Below are 20,226 nucleotides of genomic sequence, written 5' to 3'. Positions count from 1 at the left end.
GTTGCTGCCCCCAAATAAGTAATTTTAAGGAAATTTTGCAGTTTTTGGTTATTATCTTGAATATTATTATAGATAGAGATAAACTGCAAACAGTAATAAGGTTTAGCATAGTAAGATCTAAAAATATCTCTTTATAGTAAATTTTAAACAATTATGTAAATTTTTGTAAACTTTTACAAAATATTTTCTTTTGAAATTACTGAGCCAAGTTCATTGTAAACAGCAAGAATGTTCAGAAAAGTAAGATTGACAAACACATCATCATCACCAAAACATAATTTTGTCATGAATTGTATTCTCATCTATTATGTATGTTCTTTGTTAAGTATGAACAAATACCAAGGTGAGACACAGGTTCTTTAGAGCCTCTAGTTTTTATGGTGGTTTTTCTCTAAAATTTGATATTGTACCTAAATAGCTCAAATATTACTTTTCAGTTCAAAGAATTTTTATCACAATATAACAGATTGACTGAAATGTGTTTCATTGACTGTGCAAAAGATTTCACTACAAGAACTGTACTGAAGGCTGAAGTAAGATTATATTTAATAAATTTGTGTAGAAATTTTTATCATAAGAGCTAGACTGTTCAGATTTATCTTTACTATATTTATGTTGCATTGCACAATTTTGTATCTGCACATTGGGATGATGCCATAACCAATTCTATAAGAAATTGTTTAATATTCCAAATATAAATCAGATCTCATTGAACCCTTTAATAAAGTTGAGAATGGAAATGGGGAATGTGCAAATATAAATCAGATCTCATTGAACCCTTAAATAAAGTTGAGAATGGAAATGGGAAATGTGTAAAAGAGACAACAACACGACCATAGAACAGACAACAGCAGAAGGTCACCAATAGGTCTTCAATGCAGCGAGAAATTCCTGCACCCTGAAGCATCCTTCAGCTGGCCCCTAAAATATGTATACTAGTTCAGTGAAAATGTTCTTATGACTTTGTGCAGAGTTATGCTACTTTGATTTAGAAAATTCACTAAAATAATCAGTTTTCCACACTCTTTTTAGCTCAACTGGTACGAATGGCCAAGTAAGCTTTTCTCATCACTTGCCGTCGTCGTCCTATGTTCGTTGTCTTTCGTCTGTAAGTCCTTCGTTGTATGTAAACTTTTACAAAAATCTTCTCCTCTAAAACTACTAGGCAAAATTTAACCAAACTTGGCCACAATGGCCACAATCATCATTGGGGTATCTAGTTTAAAAAATGTGTGCAATGACCTGGTCAATCAACCAAGATGGCCACCATTGCTAAAAATAGAACATCGGGGTAAAATGTAGATTTTGGCTTATATCTCTGAAACAAAAGCATTTAGAGCAAATCTGACAGGGGGTAAACTTGTTCATTAGGTCAAGATCTATCTGCTCTGAAATTTCCAGATCAATCCGAGAACCCGTTGTTGGGTTGCTGCCCAGAAATTGGTAATTTTAAGGAAATTTTGCTGTTTTTATACGACTGCAAAATTGTTTTTGGGATCGTATAATGGTATGATGTTGTTGTCTGCTTCGTCCGAAGACACATTTGGTGTCCGGACAATAACTTTAGTTTAAGTGAATGGATCTCTGCCTGCAACTTTTGTTGCAGAAAGCTCGACATAGGGATAGTGATCCGGAGGCGGCGGCGGCGGTGGTAAGGCGGCGGCGGTAAGGCGGTGGTGTTAGCTCACTTCTTAAAAGCTTTATATTTCAGAAGGTGGAAGACCTGGATGCTTCATACTTTGTATATAGATGCTTCATGTTACGAAGTTTCCGTCAGTCACATGTCCAATGTCCTTGACCTCATTTTCATGGTTCAGTGACCACTTGAAAAAAAAGTTCAAATTTTTTGTAATGTTGAATTCTCTCTTATTATAAGTAATAGGATAACTATATTTGGTATGTGCGTACCTTGCAAGGTCCTCATGTCTGTCAGACAGTTTTCACGTGACCTCGACCTCATTTCATGGATCAGTGATCAAGGTTAAGTTTTGGTGGTCAAGTCCATATCTCAGATACTATAAGCAATAGGTCTAGTATATTCGGTGTATGGAAGGACTGTAAGGTGTACATGTCCAACTGGCAGGTGTCGTCTGACCTTGACCTCATTTTCATGGTTCAGTGGTCAAAGTTAAGTTTTTGAGTTTTGGTCTTTTTATCTAATACTGTATGCGATAGGTCAACTATATTTGGTGTATGGAAATATTTTATGATCTTTATGTCAGTCGCGCAGGTTTTATTTGACGGTGACCTCATTTTGACGGTTCATTGCACAGTGTTAAGTTTTTATACGACCGCAAATTTTGAAAAAATTTTCGTCGTATATTGCTATCACGTTGGCGTCTGCGTCGTCGTCGTCGTCGTCGTCGTCGTCGTCGTCGTCGTCGTCGTCGTCGTCGTCGTCGTCGTCGTCGTCGTCCGGCGTCCGAATACTTTTAGTTTTCGCACTCTAACTTTAGTAAAAGTGAATAGAAATCTATGAAATTTTAACACAAGGTTTATGACCATAAAAGGAAGGTTGGTATTGATTTTGGGAGTTTTGGTCCCAACATTTTAGGAATAAGGGGCCAAAAAGGGCCCAAATAAGCATTTTCTTGGTTTTCGCACCATAACTTTAGTTTAAGTTAATAGAAATCTATGAAATTTTGACACAAGGTTTATGACCACAAAAGAAAGATTGGGATTGATTTTGGGAGTTTTGGTTTCAATAGTTTAGGAATAAGGGGCCAATAAAGGGCCCAAATAAGCATTTTTCTTGGTTTTTGCACAATAACCTTAGGTTAAGTAAATGGAAATCTATGAAATTTATACACAATGTTTATGACCACAAAAGGAAGGTTGGTATTTATTTTGGGAGTTTAGGACCCAACAGATTAGGAATTAGGGGCCAAAAAGGGACCCAAATAAGCATTTTTCTTGGTTTTCGCACTATAATGTTAGTATAAGTAAATACAAATCTATGAAATTTAAACACAAGGCTTATGACCATAAAAGGAAGGTTGGTATTGATTTTGGGAGTTTTGGTCCCAACAGTTTAGGAAAAAGGGGCCCAAAGGGTCCAAAATTAAACTTTGTTTGATTTCATCAAAATTGAATAATTGGGGTTCTTTGATATGCCGAATCTAACTGTATATGTAGATTCTCAACTTTTGGTCCCGTTTTCAAATTGGTCTACATTAAGGTCCAAAGGGTCCAAAATTAAACTTAGTTTGATTTTGACAAAAAATGAATCGGTTGGGTTCTTTGATATGTTGAATCTAAAAATGTACTTAGATTCTTGATTATTGAAGTTTTTTTGGTCCAGTTTTCAAATTGGTCTACATTAAGGTCCAAAGGGTCCAAAATTAAACTTTGTTTGATTTCATCAAAAATTGAATCCTTGGGGTTCTTTGATATGCCAAATCTAACTGTGTATGTAGATTCTTCATTTTTGGTCCTGTTTTCAAATTTCAAATTCTACATTAAAGTCCAAAGGGTCCAAAATTAAACTAAGTTTGATTTTAACAAAAATTGAATTCTTGGGCCTCTTTGATATGCTGAATCTAAACATGTACTTAGATTTTTGATTATGGGCCCAGTTTTCAAGTTGGTCCAAATCAGGATCTAAAATTATTATATTAAGTATTGTGCAATAGCAAGTCTTTTCAATTGCACAGTATTGTGCAATGGCAAGAAATATCTAATTGCACAATATTGTGAAATAGCAAATTTTTTTTTAATTAGAGTTATCTTTCTTTGTCCAGAATAGTAAGCAAGAAATATCCTATTTGTGCAATAGCAAGAATTTTTTTTAATTGGAGTTATCTTTCTTTGTCCAGAATCAACTTAAATCTTTGTTATATACAATATACAATGTATATACACTTTTTACTACCAACTGATAAATTTAAATAATCTTTACCATTCAGTGATAACAAGCAGTTTTTTTACATCTTAATATTTTATGATGTATTTAAATGAGTAGTTATTGTTGCAAACTCCATTAGAAATTTGAATTGATATCAGTTTTGAAAAAGGGAAACGGGGATGTGAAAAAAAAGGGGGGGGGGGGTTAAATTTTTCTCATTTCAGATTTCATAAATAAAAAGAAAATTTCTTCAAACATTTTTTTGAGAGGATTAATATTCAACAGCATAGTGATTTGCTCAAAGGCAAAAAAAACCTTTTAAGTTCATTAGACCACATTCATTCTGTGTCAGAAACCTATGCTGTGTCAACTATTTAATTTTAGATTTAAAAAGTTTGAAGAAGAAATCTTTAATTGATTTGTAAAATCTTGGCATTTGTTTTGTGTAAAAAAAACCCATGTAATGTCAAAAATTTGATCACAATCCAAATTCAGAGCTGTATCATGCTTGAATGTTTTGTCCATACTTGCCCCAACTGTTCAGGGTTCGACCTCTGCGGTCGTATAAAGCTGCGCCCTGCGGAGCACCTGGTTGTGTTTTGGTCTATTTTTCTTAAACTATAAGTAATGGGTCAACTATATATGTTGTATAGAAGCATTGTTAGCTGTACATGTCTGCCTGGCATGGTTCATCTGACCTTGACCTCATTTTCAAGGTTCATTGGTCTTTGTTTAGTTATCTTGGTTAATGTTAAGTTTATGAGACAGTTGTAATAAAACTAAGCTTTATACTTAGGACTATCAACATAATATCAATGTTTGTATAGAAGGCGAGACATTTCAGCGTGTGCACTCTTGTTTTATAAGAAGGTTCAATACCACAAAAGGAAGGTTGGGATTGATTTTGTGGATGATGGTTCAAACCGTTTTGGAATTATGGGCCCAAAACAATCATTTTTCTACTTTCAGGATATCAACTTGTGTATAAGTATTTCAATTAATCTGAAACTGTACCACTATGTTTATTACCACAGGTAGAAGGTTTGGATTGATTTTAGGGGTTATAGTCCAAAAGGATTAGAAATTAGGGGCCAAAAAAGGTCCAAAATAAGCATTTTTGTAGTTTTCAGTCAATAACTTGACTGTTTAAGTGTATGAATCTCTCTGAAATTACACAACAAGTTTCCATACTACAAAGGGATGGTTATCGGGGTTATGGCTCAAATCTTTGAGCAATTACATGCATAAAAGGGGAAAAACAAGGGTTTTTCTGTTTAAAGCACAATTTAGACAATTCAAAAGCAGTGTAAGGGAGGTAAGCCAATTCCATTTAAAGAATACTCTTAATTACATTTGTGATTAACTCCCTTACACTGCTTGAAAATTATGTATTAAGAAATGATCAGCTGTAAATTTATATTTAGACATTTTAGAAGTTATTAATTAATATTAATTATAACCATGACTGTATGTCATTTTATATTTTATGATGTATTTAAATGAGTAGTTATTGTTGCAGCTTTTAGTTATTATTATCTTGAATATTATTATAGATAGAGATAAACTGTAAATAGCAATAACGTACAACAAAGTAAGAGCTACAAATAAGTCCACTTGACCAAAGTGGTCAATTGGCCCCATAAGGAGTTAATGTCCTTTATAGTCAATTTTTAACATAGTTCATAAATTTTGTAAATTTTTACAATTTTTAACCGGATTTTTGTGACAAAAATGTCGGTTATTGATTTGGGGATGTACGGCGGGCGGGCGGCTGGGCGGGCGGGCGACAATCAAATGTTGTCTGTGCATTAACTCATGAACCGTTCAACCAAAGCTTTTAAAATTTTAATATGTTATAACTGACAACTATACAAAGGTCAAGTTCAATAATTGCGATTTTGACTTTTACCGTTCAGGAGTTATGGTTCTTGAAAGATTGAAAAATGGAGTTTCCAGTCGTGTCCGTGCATTTACGTATGAACTGTTCTACCAAAGCTTCCCAAATTTTAATATGTTGTTACTAATGACAGAATGGAGGTCAAGTTCAATAATGACGAATTTGACTTTTACCGTTCAGGAGTTATGGTTCTTGAAAGATTGAAAAATGGAGTTTCCAGTCGTGTCCGTGCATTTATGCATGAACTGTTCTACCAAAGCTTCCAAAATTTTAATATGCTGTTACTGATGACAAAATGGAGGTCAAGTTCAATAATGACGATTTTGACTTTTACCGTTCAGGAGTTATGGTTCTTGAAAGATCGTAAAATGGCGTTTCCATTCACGTTGTTGCATTTACTCATGAACCATTCAATCTAAGCTTTTCAAATTTTAATATGTTGATACTGATGACAAAATGGAGGTCAAATTTGATATTGACGATTTTCACTTTCACCATTCATCAGTAATGGTTCTTGTGATATTGCCAGGACACAAATAAATGTTAATAAATCCGGTTTGCTGTCGTTGTGACAGCCTCTTGTTATGAAATATTTTCCACTGTCACTTCTGGGCCAATTTCATTAGGCAGCAACCATTTGATTTTCTGGGGGGGGGGGCTATGGTTTTTTTTTCTGGACAAATTTTTTTTTCCGCCTGCGGCGAAAAACAATCTATTTTTTTCGCGACAAGTCGAAAACAATTTTTTTCTTTCAATTTTAGCATTACATATAGTGGCAGCTGAGGGTGAAACAAACAATTTTTTTTTCTCAGAACCAAAAACAAATTATTTTTTTCTCCAAAAACTGGAAACAAACTTTTTTTTCCAAAAAAAACCATAGCCCCCCCCAGAAAATCAAATGGTTGCTGCCTTATAGATAGAGATAATTGTAAGCAGCAAGATTGTTTAATAAAGTAAGATCTACAAACATATCACCAACACCAAAACACAATTTTGTCATGAATCCATCATCATCACAGTATCCTTTATTTAATATGCACATAGACCAAGGTGAGTGACACAGTCTCTTTAGAGCCTCTAGTTAGTTATTATTTTGAATAATATTATAGATAGAGATAAACTTTAAACAGCAATAATTTTCAGAAAAGTAAGATCTATAAATAAGTCAAGCATAACCAAAATTGTCAGTTGACCCCTTAAGGAGTTATTGCCCTCTATAGTCAATTTTTAACCATTTTTCTAAAATCGTCATCGTTAACTTTTACAAAAATCTTCTCCTGAAACTACTGGGTCAAATTTAACCAAACTTGGCCACAATCATCATTGCGGTATCTAATTTAAAAATGTGTCCGATGACCCGCCCACCAACCAAGATGGCCAACATGGCTAAAAGTAGTACATAGGGGTAAAATGCAGTTTTTGGCTAATATATCTGAAACCAAAGCATTTAGAGCAAATTTGACATTGGTAAAATTGTTAATTGAGTCAAAATCTAACTGCTCAAATTTTTTGAAACAAATCTGGCAACCTGTGTTTGGATGCTGCCTCTGAATTAGTAATTTTAAGAAAATTTTGCAGTTTTGGTAATATGTTGGCATTGTCGTCGTCGTCGTAGTCCGAAGACATTTGGTTTTCGCACTCTAACTTAAGTACAAGTAAATAGAAATCTATGAAATTTTAACATAAGGGTTATGACCACAAAAGGAAGGTTTGGATTGATTTTGTGAGTTTTGGTCCCAACGAATTAGGGGTCAAAAGGGTCCAAAATTAAACTTTGTTTGATTTCATCAAAAAATGAATTATTGGGTTTTTTTTATATGCCAAATCGAACCGTGTATTCAGATTCTTAATTTTTGGTCATGTTTTCAAATTGGTCTACATTAAGGTCCAAAGGGTCCAAAATTAAACTTAGCTTGATTTTAACAAAAATTGAATTCTTGGGGTTCTTTGATATGCTGAATCTAAACATATACTTAGATTTTTGATTTAGGGGCCAGTTTTCAAGTTGGTCCAAATCAGGGTCCAACATTATATGAAGTATTGTGCAATAGCAAGAAATTTTCAATTGCACAGTATAACGCAATAGCAAGAAATCTTCAATTGCACAGTATTGTGCAATAGCAAGAAATATCTAATTGCACAATATTGCACAATAGCAAGAAATTTTCAATTGCACAGTTTTGCGCAATAGCAAAAAACATTCAATTGCACAGTATTGTCCTGTTTACAAATTGGTCTACATTAAGGTCCAAAGGGTCAAAAATGAAACTTTGTTTGATTTCAACAAAAATTGAATATATGGGGTTCTTCAATATGCTAAATCTAACCATGTATTTAGATTTCTAATATTTGGTCCGGGTTATCAAATTGGTCCACAATGAGGTCTAAAGGGTCTAAAATTTAACATTATTTGATTTCATCAAAAATTGAATTCTTGGGGTTCTATGATATGCTGAATCTAACCATGTATTTAGATTTTGGATATTGGACCATAATAGGTAAATGTCTAATTTAAAATTTTCAAGTTTTCAAGTTTAAGTTCTTAAACCACATAAATTCTGTGTCAGAAACCTATGTTGTGTCAACTATTTAATCACAATCCAAATTCAGAGCTGTATCAAGCTTAAATGTTGTCCATACTTGCCCAAACTGTTCAGGGTTTGACCTCTGCGGTTGTATAAAGCTGTGCCCTGCAGAGCATTTGGTTGGTTATTACATGTATCTTCAATATTATCTGAATAGATCGAGATAAACTGTTAGCAGCAGTTATGTATAGCAAAGTAAGATCTAGAAATAAGTCAACTTTACCAAAACTGTCAATTGACCCCTTAAGGAGTTATTGCTCTTTATAGCAAAATTTTAAACAATTTTCGTAAATTATCTTAATGTTTGTAAACGTTTACAAAATGTTTTCCTTTGAAACTTCTGAGCCAAGTTCATTATAGATAGAGATAATTGTAAACAGCAAGAATGTTCAGTAAAGTGAGATTGACAAACACATAATCATCACCAAAACACAATTTTATTATGAATTCTATTCTCGTCTATAATATGTGTCATTTGTTTAATATGCTGCATGCACATAGACCAAGGTGAACAACTCAGGCTCTTTAGAGCCTCTAGTTTGGCATGCTTGAAGATATTGATTTAAAAATTGGTATGTAGTTTTATCATGAGTTACAGATCTAGTTCTGGTCTAATGATTTTGTGCAGAATTATGGTCCTTGGACTTAAAAAAATCACTTAAGTTATCAGTTTTTATACTTAAAAATTCCAAAGATCTTTTAGAGTACATATAATCTAACTCTCTTTCATCTTGTAATAGTATTAAAACATTTGACTTTTCTACTCTTTACACAAGTATCCCACATTCCAAACTAAAAGACAAATTGAAAGAGTTGGTATTGCTTTGCTTCATAAAAAAGAATGTCCAACGTAGATACAAGTATCTTGTCTTAGGGAGGGATAAATCCTACTTTGTAAAGGATCACTCTGATTCAAACAAAATATTCTCTGAAACTGATATTTTCAAGATGCTAGATTTCTTGATTGACAACATATTTGTTACGTTCGGAGGACGTGTTTTTCAACAGACTGTCCACATTCCAATGTGAACAAATTGTGCCCCTCTACTTGCCGACTTGTTTCTTTATTATTATGAGGCTGACTTCATGCAGGAACTTCTTAGGAAGAAAGATAAGACGTTAGCGATATCCTTTAACTCTACTTTCTGCAATATAGATGATGTTCTTTCACTAAATAATTCAAAATTTGGTGACTATGTGGAACGCATCTATCCCATCGAACTAGAGATACAGGATACTACAGATACAGTTAAGTCTGTCTCAAATCTTGACTTACATCTAGAAATTGTCAATGAGGGTCGATTGAAAACAAAACTTATCAACAAAAGAGATGATTTCAGCTTTCCAATTGTGAACTTTCCATTTCTAAGTAGCAACATTCCAGCAGAACCTACATACGGGGTATATTCTCCCAATTGATAAGATATTCCCAGGCTTGCATTTCATATCATGATTTTCTTGATAGAGGGTTGCTGCTCACAAGGAAGCTATTAAACCAAGAGTTCCAAATGGTGAAGTTGAAATCATCCCTTCGTAAATTTTACGGACGCCATCACAAGTTGGTTGACCGTTATGGAATAACCGTTTCACAAATGATATCGGATATGTTCCTTACGTCGTAACTACAATCCCCTTCCCTTTCATGAATGTGACCTACCGAATTAGACTATTTACCAAATTTGTTATTACATAATCAACACGATGGGTGCCACATCTGCTTACCCTTCTGGAGCACCTGAGATCACCACTAGTTTTTGGTGGGGTTCGTGTTGTTTATTCTTTAGTTTTCTATGTTGTGTCATGTGAACTATTGTTCGTCTGTTTGTCTTTTTCATTTTAAGCCATGGCCTTGTCAGTTTATATTTCGATTTATGAGTTTGACTGTCCCTTTGGTATCTTTCGTCCCTCTTTCATCACTTTTTTGCTCACATGTCCCAAAGGGCCAAGTAAGCTTTTCTCATCACTTTTAAAAGTGTATGTTAATTTTTACAAATATCTTCTTCTCTGAAATTACTTGGCAAAATTTAACCAAACTTGGTTAAAATCATCATTGGGGTATTTAGTTTAAAATTTGTCTGATGACTTGGCCTACCAACCAAGATGGCCAACATGGCTGAAAATAGAACATAGGGGTAAAATGAAGATTTTAGCATATATCTCTTAAACCAAATTATTTAGAGCAATCTTAACTAGGTTTAAAATTGTTTATCAGGTTAAAATCTATCTATCTTGAACATTTTATAAGCTTCTGAACCTTTTGTTGGGTTGCTGCCCCTGAATTGGTAATTTAAAGGAAATTTTGCAGTTTTGATTATCTTGAATATTAATATAGATGAAACAATATTTGAAAAAGTCTAATTTCCATGTCCCATCTTTCACCAGCAATTATTTTTTTATTCAGGCATCTTTTTGGAAAATTTTAAGTTTTAGTATTAACTAGAGTATATAATGCACCAACTGCACCCGCTTAATCATTCTTTTTAATATTTCTTATAAAATATTATGATTTAAATGGTCAACCTTCCAAAAATCATATTGTCCCCTGTTATTTTCTGAAAATTAAATCATTCAAAGAATATCTAAATTTTAAGTAAACAGCCTTCCGATTTTCATAAATCTGATAGATTATATATAAAACTTCTCTATTACTGGTCTTATTTTGTTATAACTAAAGCATGTAAGAAAATTTTGCATTTTTAAAGGTCTTTTAAATGTTGTCCCCAGGGGTTACTATTTCCCTCCTGTTACCACTGGTTTTTTGGAAAGTTTGCTATAGCTTGCTATTGCTACTTTCCTTAGGCGTCGGTCTCAAACTTCCGGTTGACAGATTATCGCAATATATTCTGCTCCGAGATAGTGTAGTACTAGTGTTTGAGTTCTGATTCTTGGAAGATTCTTTTAAAATTTTGAGTAAGTACTGTTTTGACTGAAAAGATTACAGCTTGAATAAAAAGAAATGAATATTCACCGACGATTCAGATGAATTTAACTTCATTTTAAAAAAATGAGTATTACAAACACTACTTCGCGGATCTGCCATGCGCTGTAGAGAAAATCACAAGAAATCTACGCGAGATTGCGTTTTCATTCATTCATGAATATTTCATGAATGAACATTTCCCCGCTCTACTTTTACCTGTTTACTATATGTACGTACGTAAACGTGGTAAAATCCCGAGTGTATCGAAAGAATCGGGAATGACTGATTAAAATGCGAGAACAAGTTGACATTTTGACCAAGCCGTCGGATAATTGAAAAGTGATAATGGTTTGTTTAAACAAAACACAGGTGAAAGAATATAAAATACTCGATAATTATATTATATGTCTAACGTCTCACGCCAAGGTTGAGTAAAGGTAAAAATGACCGGCTTTAATAAAAAAATAAATTAAAAAAAATGCATTGTTTTTGTCTAAACATCGATCGGAAGATTTTGATGCCAAAAATCATTTGAAAACTTAATTCCGTTATTTAAATACTAATTGTTTCACATTCCAAAGTGGATATAAGGAACTTTACTCGTTCAGCATGCTCAAGTGGATCAAACTGACAGCAGAAAAACATTGACCCAACGTCAGTTCTTCTTCACGGTCTTCTTCCAATAATTTACATCATACCACATCTGGTGTATTATTGTAAATTCGTATCATATAGCATCCGTATTAAAAGCAACCGAGTCAGCATCCACTTCTTCGAATATTATAGCTCAGGGTATCAAGACAAGTTCTATAGAAATGATTATAAGGTTCATGATGTGTACCCTTTGGCTAAAATGGCTGCATTTTCACCTCAAAATTTAGATAGATTACAGACAAACAGCGGCCTGTGCATCTGGAAAAGTTTTAAGGCATACCATGCCCTATATTAATAGATTTCAATTGCTTTGTCACCCAAACACAGAGGCAATGATTACCGTAATATATCAAATGAATGGCTTAAAACAAAAATTCTCAAATGTTCTTAACTCATAAGACAATGCTTATTTTCACAACAGTAACTAAATGTGTTACAGGTTATAAGCGCCTCTATGAATCTAGTGTATATAAACTTTTTATTCCTGTGTTCATACTGCTGTTGTTATGCTCCCACCGTATTGAGTTTTATCCTTGTTCTGCTGTAAGTATGTATGTCCTTCCCTTACTTGTACGTACATGTACCTCCGTACATCCAAAAATTCGTTTCTGTTCTCTTACTTTAGTTTGCCTGAACCAAATTGTATGAAACTTATACGCAATGCTTATAACCACAATTCACAAGTCAAGTTTGAATTTTAGTTGCGTCACTTACCATTCTAGCATTTTATGCTACTTTACAAAAAGGAAAGTTGCTTGAAATTTTAGTTTCTGTTCTCTAACTTTAGTTTGTCTTAACCAAATGCTATGAATCGTATACACAATGCTCATTACCACAAGCACTGATCAAGTTTGAATTTTGGTGGCGATAGTTATACCATTTTAGAGTTATGCCCCTTTACATATGTAAAAAATTGCTGACTATTTTCGTTTTAGTTATCTAACTTCAGTTCGCTCAACCAAATGTTATGAAATTTATACAGTGTTAATACTTTTAACAATAAAACAAAGATCAATCTTGAATTTTGGTGGAGTAATTTTTACTGCTCTAGGGTTTAGCCTCGTTACAAATGGAACCAGATGCTCCGCTGGGCACATCTTTATACGACCACAGAGGTCGAAACCCTGAACAGTTGGGGCAAGTATGGACACAACATTCAAGCTTGATATAGCTCTGAATTTGGATTGCGATCAAATTTTTGACATAATATATAGGTTTCTGACACAAAACAAATGTCAAGATCTAACAAATCTATTGCGCAATACTGTGTAATTAGAATGTATACACAATGCTTATTACCCCATAACTCAGATCAAGTACACATTTTGGTAGCGTCATGCACATTTACAGTTCTTGAGTTGTGACCCTTTATAACATTAATGCTAGCGGGGGCATCATTTGTGTCCGATGAACACGTTCCCTATTTTAGATAAAAGCCTTTAATATAAATTCACTTTCATTACATTTGTATTGATTTAAGTTACTGTAACTGTCTTATTTATAAAAAAAAAGGATGTGGTATTTTTTGTAAAGAATCAATGCTATCAAAAAGAGTTCAAAGGAGGAAAATGTATTAATAACTATAGGTCACCATATGCTCGTCAATAATGAGAAATATCTGTACCATATACATGCAGAAAGGAAACATGTGAAGCAATTCAAACAAAAAAACTTACGTGTTAATTTACTAAAAACAAATATGAAGGATCTAAACCAATAGAAAAATACTAATTCACAGGCCCTTGATGTTGACATGGCATGGGTACTTAAAAAGAAATTATCAGAGCTTTCTGTATATTTCAATATTTTAGATCTACAGTTTTAGGTTGCAATAGAAAATATCAAAACTTTTTATGACAAACATGAAAAACGTGATTTTTGATAATTACTGACAAGACAATGGTTTAATTTAAAACATCCAAGCTGTGATGAAATACATTTTTGAAATAAAACACGTCTATAACCTTTTTGGAATAATGCACAGCTACAGTTGCAAACTTTCCAGAGGTGCTATCCAGCACTTTGATTTTTCCACCTGTGGACACGTTTGAAAGACCAAAACTGTATTTCTTGTAATGCAACGTGAAGAGCATTATTTCCTGAATGTATGACTCAATATGTTTAGGTGAATAGCAGCCAGTTTGAAAAATCTGAACTCCCGAAAGATCAGAATTTGGGGAAAATAATTTTGTTGTTCTCTCCTGTTACAGCCTTTTTGTGTACCTTCTGAGAATATTTCATTGTCAGCACTATAACAGTACATGTGATTTTATAGTATCTTATCAAATTGATATGTAGATGGAAGTAAACTTCTACACAATTCGAGTAAATGAACAAAAAGTACTGCGTAATTCCTTTCTGTTACGTTCTGCCATGTTACCTGATAAAAAATAACAGCATAACCACAATCAATAACAGGAAGGATGTTCAAGACAATTTCACTGATTAATCAAAAAGTTAATCTACTATATGCCAACTATTTCATTTAATATAAGTTATCATCACCATATTGAATAAATTTCAAAATAATATACAGTATATTGAATGAAAAAATAGGTTTTTTTTCTTTGATAACAGCAGAGAACAGAGTGCAATTCTAGTATAGTAGATAGTAACAGAAAGGAATTTATTTTAGAATTTTTCATTACCTAGGCAGATTTTCCATCTATGATGCTTCGTGCTAATTTTCATGCTTGTATCATCATTTGCACAATTCCCTTGATTTTGCTTGCTAATATCTTCCACTAATCTTGCAAATACAGTTTCAAAGGATAAATGACATTGTTTGCTGTTATCTTCCAATTGTGACCAATCTGAAATGATGTATTTTTCTTAAACTATAAAATAAAGCATTTTTTTGAGAAAAAAATCCTTTCTGTTACCAACTCTCTCCTGTTATCGTTGTCCTGTTACTCAAGATTCTTTAATGCTACCAACATATCTGAATATATTTAGTATATTTCTAAACCTTTTGTATTGCAAATGCTAAAATCAATAATTAACTATTGAAGGATATTCTAGTAAACCACAAATAGTGTCTTAAACTTATTCCTTATTCTAATTAGATTTTTGTTTAAATTGATTCACTTTGGTAACAAGAAAGAACTGGATTTTTTTTGTACCCTTTTTAAAATTGCCATTGTTACCACGTTTAAGAATTGTTTGAATTACAGACAACAGTTCCTAGATCCTCAATGTGTGTTCCTTGATTTTTGCTATTAAAATACCGGGCCTAAAGACATTTTTTTCAGATATTGTCTCATATAGAGATAAACTGTAAACATCAATAATGTTCAGCAACGTAAGAATCTGCAAATAAGTGTGAACATGAACAAAATGGTCACTTGACCCTTTAAAGAGTTATTATCCTGATATAACTTTTGGTAAATTTTGTAATTTTACAAAAATCTTCTTCTCTGAAACTACTGAGACAAATTTAACCAAACTTGCTTACAATTATTATTAGAGTAGTTTTGAAAATGTGTCTGACGAACCACCGGCCAATCAACATGGCCGACATAGCTAAAAATAGAACATAGGAGTTAAATGCAGTTTTTATACGACTGCAAAATTTTTTGGTTGTATATTGGTATCACGTTGGCGTCGTTGTTGTCGTCTGTCGTCGTCATCCAAAGACATTTGGTTTTCACACTCTAACTTAAGTAAAAGTAAATAGAAATCTATGAAATTTAAACACAAGGTTTATGACCATAAAAGGAAGGGTTTGGATTGATTTTGGGTGTTTTGGTCCCAACAGTTTAGGAATAAGGGGCCAAAAAGAGCCCAAATAAGCATTTTTCTTGGTTTTCGCACAATAACTTAAGTATAAGTAAACATAAATCTTTGAAATTTTAACATAAGGTCTATGACCACAAATGGAAGGTCTGGATTGATTTTGGGAGTTTTAGTCCCAACAGTTTAGAAATGAGGGGCCAAAAACAGGTCCAAAATAAGCATTTTTCTTGGTTTTCGCACAATAACTTTACTATAAGTAAACAGAAATCTTTGAAATTTTAACATAAGGTCTATAACCAGAAAAGGAAGGTTGGGATTGATTTTGGGAGTTTTAGTCCCAACAGTTTAGGAATTAAGGACCAAAAACAGGTACCAAATAAGCATTTTTCTTGGTTTTTGCACAATAACTTTAGTATTAGTTTATAGAAATCTATGAAATTTTAACACAAGGTTTATGACCACAAAAGGAAGGTTTGGATTGATTTTGGGAATTTTGGTCCCAACGAATTAGGGGTCAAAAGGGTCCAAAATATTTTGGTCATGTTTTCAAATTGGTCTACATTAAGGTCCAAAGGGTCCAAAATTAAATTTAGTTTGATTTTAACAAAAATTGAATCATTGGGGTTCTTTGATATGCTGAATCTAAAAATGTACTTAGATTTTTGATTATTGGCCCAGTTTTCAAGTTGGTTCAAATCGGGGTCCAAAATTAAACTTTGTTTGATTTCATCAAAAATTGAATAATTGGGGTTTTTTGATATGCCAAATCTAACTGTGTATGTAGATTCTTAATTTTTGTTCCCGTTTTCAAATTACTCTACATTAAAGTCCAAAGGGTCCAAAATTAAACTTAAGTTTGATTTTAACAAAAATTGAATTCTTGGGCTTCTTTGATATTGCTGAATCTAAACATGTACTTAGATTTTTGATTATGGGCCAAGTTTTCAAGTTGGTCCAATTGGAGTTATCTTTCTTTGTCCAGAATAGTAGTTGAATCAACTTAAATCATTGTTTTATACAATATACAATGTATATTCACTTTTACTACCAACTGATAAATTAAAACAATCTTTACCATTCAGTGATAACCAGCACTTTTTTTCCATTTTTAGTATTTTATGCTGTATTTAAATGAGTAGTTATTGTTGCAAACTCCAGTAGAAAATTGAATTGAAATCAGTTTTGGAAAAAGGGAAAGGGGGATGTGAAAAAAAAAATTGGGGGGGGGGGGGGGGGGTGTCAAATTTTCTCATTTCAGATTTCATAAATAAAAAGAAAATTTCTTCAAACATTTTTTGAGAGGATTAAAATTCAACAGCATAGTGAATTGCTCAAAGGCAAAACAAAAATTTTATGTTCATTTAGACCACATTCATTCTGTGTCAGAAACCTATGCTGTGTCAACTATTTAATCACAATTCAAATTTAGAGCTGAATCCGGCTTGAATGTTGTGTCCATACTTGCCCCAACTATTCAGGGTTCAACCTCTGCGGTTGTATAAAGCTGCGCCCTGCAGAGCATCTGGTTGATTATGGGCCAAGTTTTCAAGTTGGTCCAAATTGGGGTCCAACATTATTATATTAAGTATTGTGCAATAGCAAGAAATTTTTAATTGCACATTATTGCACAATAGCAAGAAATCTTCAATTGCACAGTATTGTGCAATAGCAAGAAATTTTCAATTGCACAGTATTGCACAATAGCAAGAAATCTTCAATTGCACAGTATTGTGCAATAGCAAGAAATCTTCAATTGAACAGTATTGCACAATAGCAAGAAATATCTAATTGCACAATATTGCGCAATAGCAAGAAATTTTCAATTGCAATTTTTATGAAATATTTTTTGAAAATTGGAGTTATCTTTCTTTGTCCAGAATAGCAATTGAATCAACTTAAATCATTGTTTGATATAATATTCAATGTATATTCACTTTTACTACCAACTTATAAATTAAAACAATCTTTACCATTCAGTGATTACAAGCACTTTTTTTATATTTTAATATTTTATGATGTATTTAAATGAGTAGTTATTGTTTCAAACTCCGTTAGAAATTTGAATTGAGATCAGTTTTGGAATAAGGGATAGGGGGATGTGAAAAAAAAATTGGGGGGGGGTGTCAAATTTTCTCTTTTCTCATTTCAGATTTCATAAATAAAAAGAAAATTTCTTCAAACATTTTTTGAGAGGATTGATATTCAACAGCATAGTGAATTGCTCAAAGGCAAAATTTTTTTTTTAATTCATTAGATCACATTCATTCTGTGTCAGAAACCTATGCTGTGTCAACTATTTAATCACAATCCAAATTTAGAGCTGAATCCAGCTTGAATGTTGTGTCCATACTTGCCCCAACTGTTCAGGGTTCAACCTCTGCGGTTGTATAAACCTGCGACCTTTTGAGCATCTAGTTGGCTTATATCTTAAATATTGACAATGCAATTTCCCATAGAAACTCCTTTTACGGCTTAAACTGTACCACTTTTACTATGAAGTTTTGAAAAAAATCTTCTCCTGGAATTGAAAGTTTTTTTCAAAGGTCAAAATATAGGGCTGTGCGGCATATTTTTAACGTTTATATGCCCTGAACTTCTCAGAGTTTAAACTAGCACTAATTTTCATAACTACCCCTACCTCAAATTAAGGGTTACCACAGATTATAATTCAAACAATATGCACATGTATATTTACTGGTAACATTCCCAAGTTATGTCTCTGTGAGATGGAACACAGAGAGCATAAATAGGAACCAGTATGTAAATAAAATTAATTTTCTATGAATATTGTAGATCTCCCCAAAAGAGGCGTGGTTTGAGAAATAGCTGTATTTACAAAGTGCAACCTATAGCATTGAGAGCAAATTTGATGCAGATAAAAATGTTCATCATGTTAAGATATATTTGTCCAGAAATTATCTGACGAAGAGGACAAACTCTTGTTAGGTTGTTGCCCCTGAGTTAGTAATTTTAAGGTGTTTTTTTTGTTGTTGTTTTTGGTTATTATTTGAATATTATTATAGCTATCTGATAGAAATATCAATAATGTTAAGCAAAGTAAGATCTACAAATAAGTCAACATTACCAAAATTTTACAAAAAATCATCTCCTGAAATAATTTCAGACAAATTTAACCAAACTTGGCCACAAATGAGCATTAGGGTGTTTAGGTTTCAAAAATGTGTCCGATGACCCTGCCTGCCAACCAACATGCTAGACAAGGCTTAAAACAGAACATAGTGGGAAAATGCAGTTATTGACTTATCTCTGAAACTAGTGCAAAAGTATAACGGTTACATTATTTCAATCACTAAGAAAAACTTTGATATTATACAATAAAACGATAAAATAAATTAAATTACATATACATGATATAATTTAATCAATTTTTCGATTTTTATGGGCATTATTTTTATTTTAAAATCGAAAATTAATATAAGAAAAACGTCTCCGGATTCATCACTTTCCGGATTACATTGTGTGTGTTATAAAATTCAATTATATATTCATAATTAGTAATCAGTTCAAGTATCCTGGATCTCTGTTCATTGGTTAGATTTTGATATTTTTCTCTTTTATTATTATTGGTACAACTATTTTATAGAAGAGTTAGAAGAAGAAAAAATGGAACAAAGTATATTTGAGGTGTCCATGAGGGTCAGCGGAGTTCAAAAAGTGGGGGTGTTATAAGACTCTTCCTTTCTGTTTTCTGTAGATATTTGGACTTTAATCTTCTGATTTGTTGAATTAATAACTTGAATATTATATTGAATTCACATTGATAACGATAAAAGACAAAATAATAAACTTTTGGGGTGTTCGGCGGTGTGCGGTGGTGTTCGGTGGTGAAAAGACCTACCGTTATTTCATCAATTCTAAATTAAAATATCATGTGATCGACACAGGCTCCTTGGAGCCTCTAGTTTTTCATGCTATAAGATGTTGACTTGATATTTGTTTTAAAGTTTATACCATGACAAGTTATAGATCAAATTATAATTTTTTGCAATACAAAGAATTTTTAACAAGTAGGGGACTATGTATTGCCATGCAATACTTATAGAATGCTTGTTCTTTATGGATTTGTTATATTTTCAGAATAACTGTGCCCTAAATTGCCTAGAAAAATATCTCAAGATGACACAAAGGATTTCACAAAGATTTCAAGAATATCAGCTGCAGCAATCTGAAGCCTCAACACCTGTAAGAAATGTGTCAGGGACCTGATTTTAGCATTCAATTAAACTGAATCACTGAACAATACTAAAAATTATTGAATACTTCAAAGATTTTGATATGCATTAAATCATGTATGTCCTTTAATATTGTATCGTCCCCGCCTTGTGGGCTATATTTGTGATACATTTTGTATTACCACTTGACCAATTTCAGCCAACTTGTGAGACGACGAATATAAAAAAGAAGATGTGGTATGATTGCCAATGAGACAACTATCCACAAAAGACCAAAATGAAAGAGACATCACCGTACGGCCTTCAACAATGAGCAAAGCCCATACCGCATAGTCAGCTACAAAAGGCCCCGATAAGACAATGTAAAACAATTCAAACGAGAAAACTAACGGCCTTAT

At 32.9% G+C, this 20,226-nt stretch overlaps 1 protein-coding gene across 2 annotated transcripts in view; it reads left to right on the top strand.

The window, feature by feature from the left end:
* LOC139514217 (mitochondrial import inner membrane translocase subunit Tim9-like) overlaps positions 1–19,958 on the top strand; it is a 35,305-nt gene extending 15,347 nt beyond the window's left edge. For both annotated transcript variants that reach the window (XM_071303066.1, XM_071303067.1), the window contains exons 3-4: positions 438–533; positions 19,734–19,958. In XM_071303066.1, the coding sequence (XP_071159167.1) occupies positions 438–533; positions 19,734–19,862 (225 nt within the window). In that variant the 3' untranslated portion in view covers positions 19,863–19,958. The remainder of the gene's footprint in view (positions 1–437; positions 534–19,733) is intronic.
* The last annotated feature ends 268 nt before the right edge of the window (positions 19,959–20,226 follow it).

This window comes from Mytilus edulis, chromosome 3 (assembly GCF_963676685.1).
Source record: "Mytilus edulis chromosome 3, xbMytEdul2.2, whole genome shotgun sequence".
NCBI classification, from domain to species: Eukaryota; Metazoa; Mollusca; class Bivalvia; order Mytilida; family Mytilidae; genus Mytilus; species Mytilus edulis.
The sequence above is the reverse complement of the archived record's forward strand: the minus strand, read 5'-3'. Positions and strand labels throughout refer to the sequence as shown.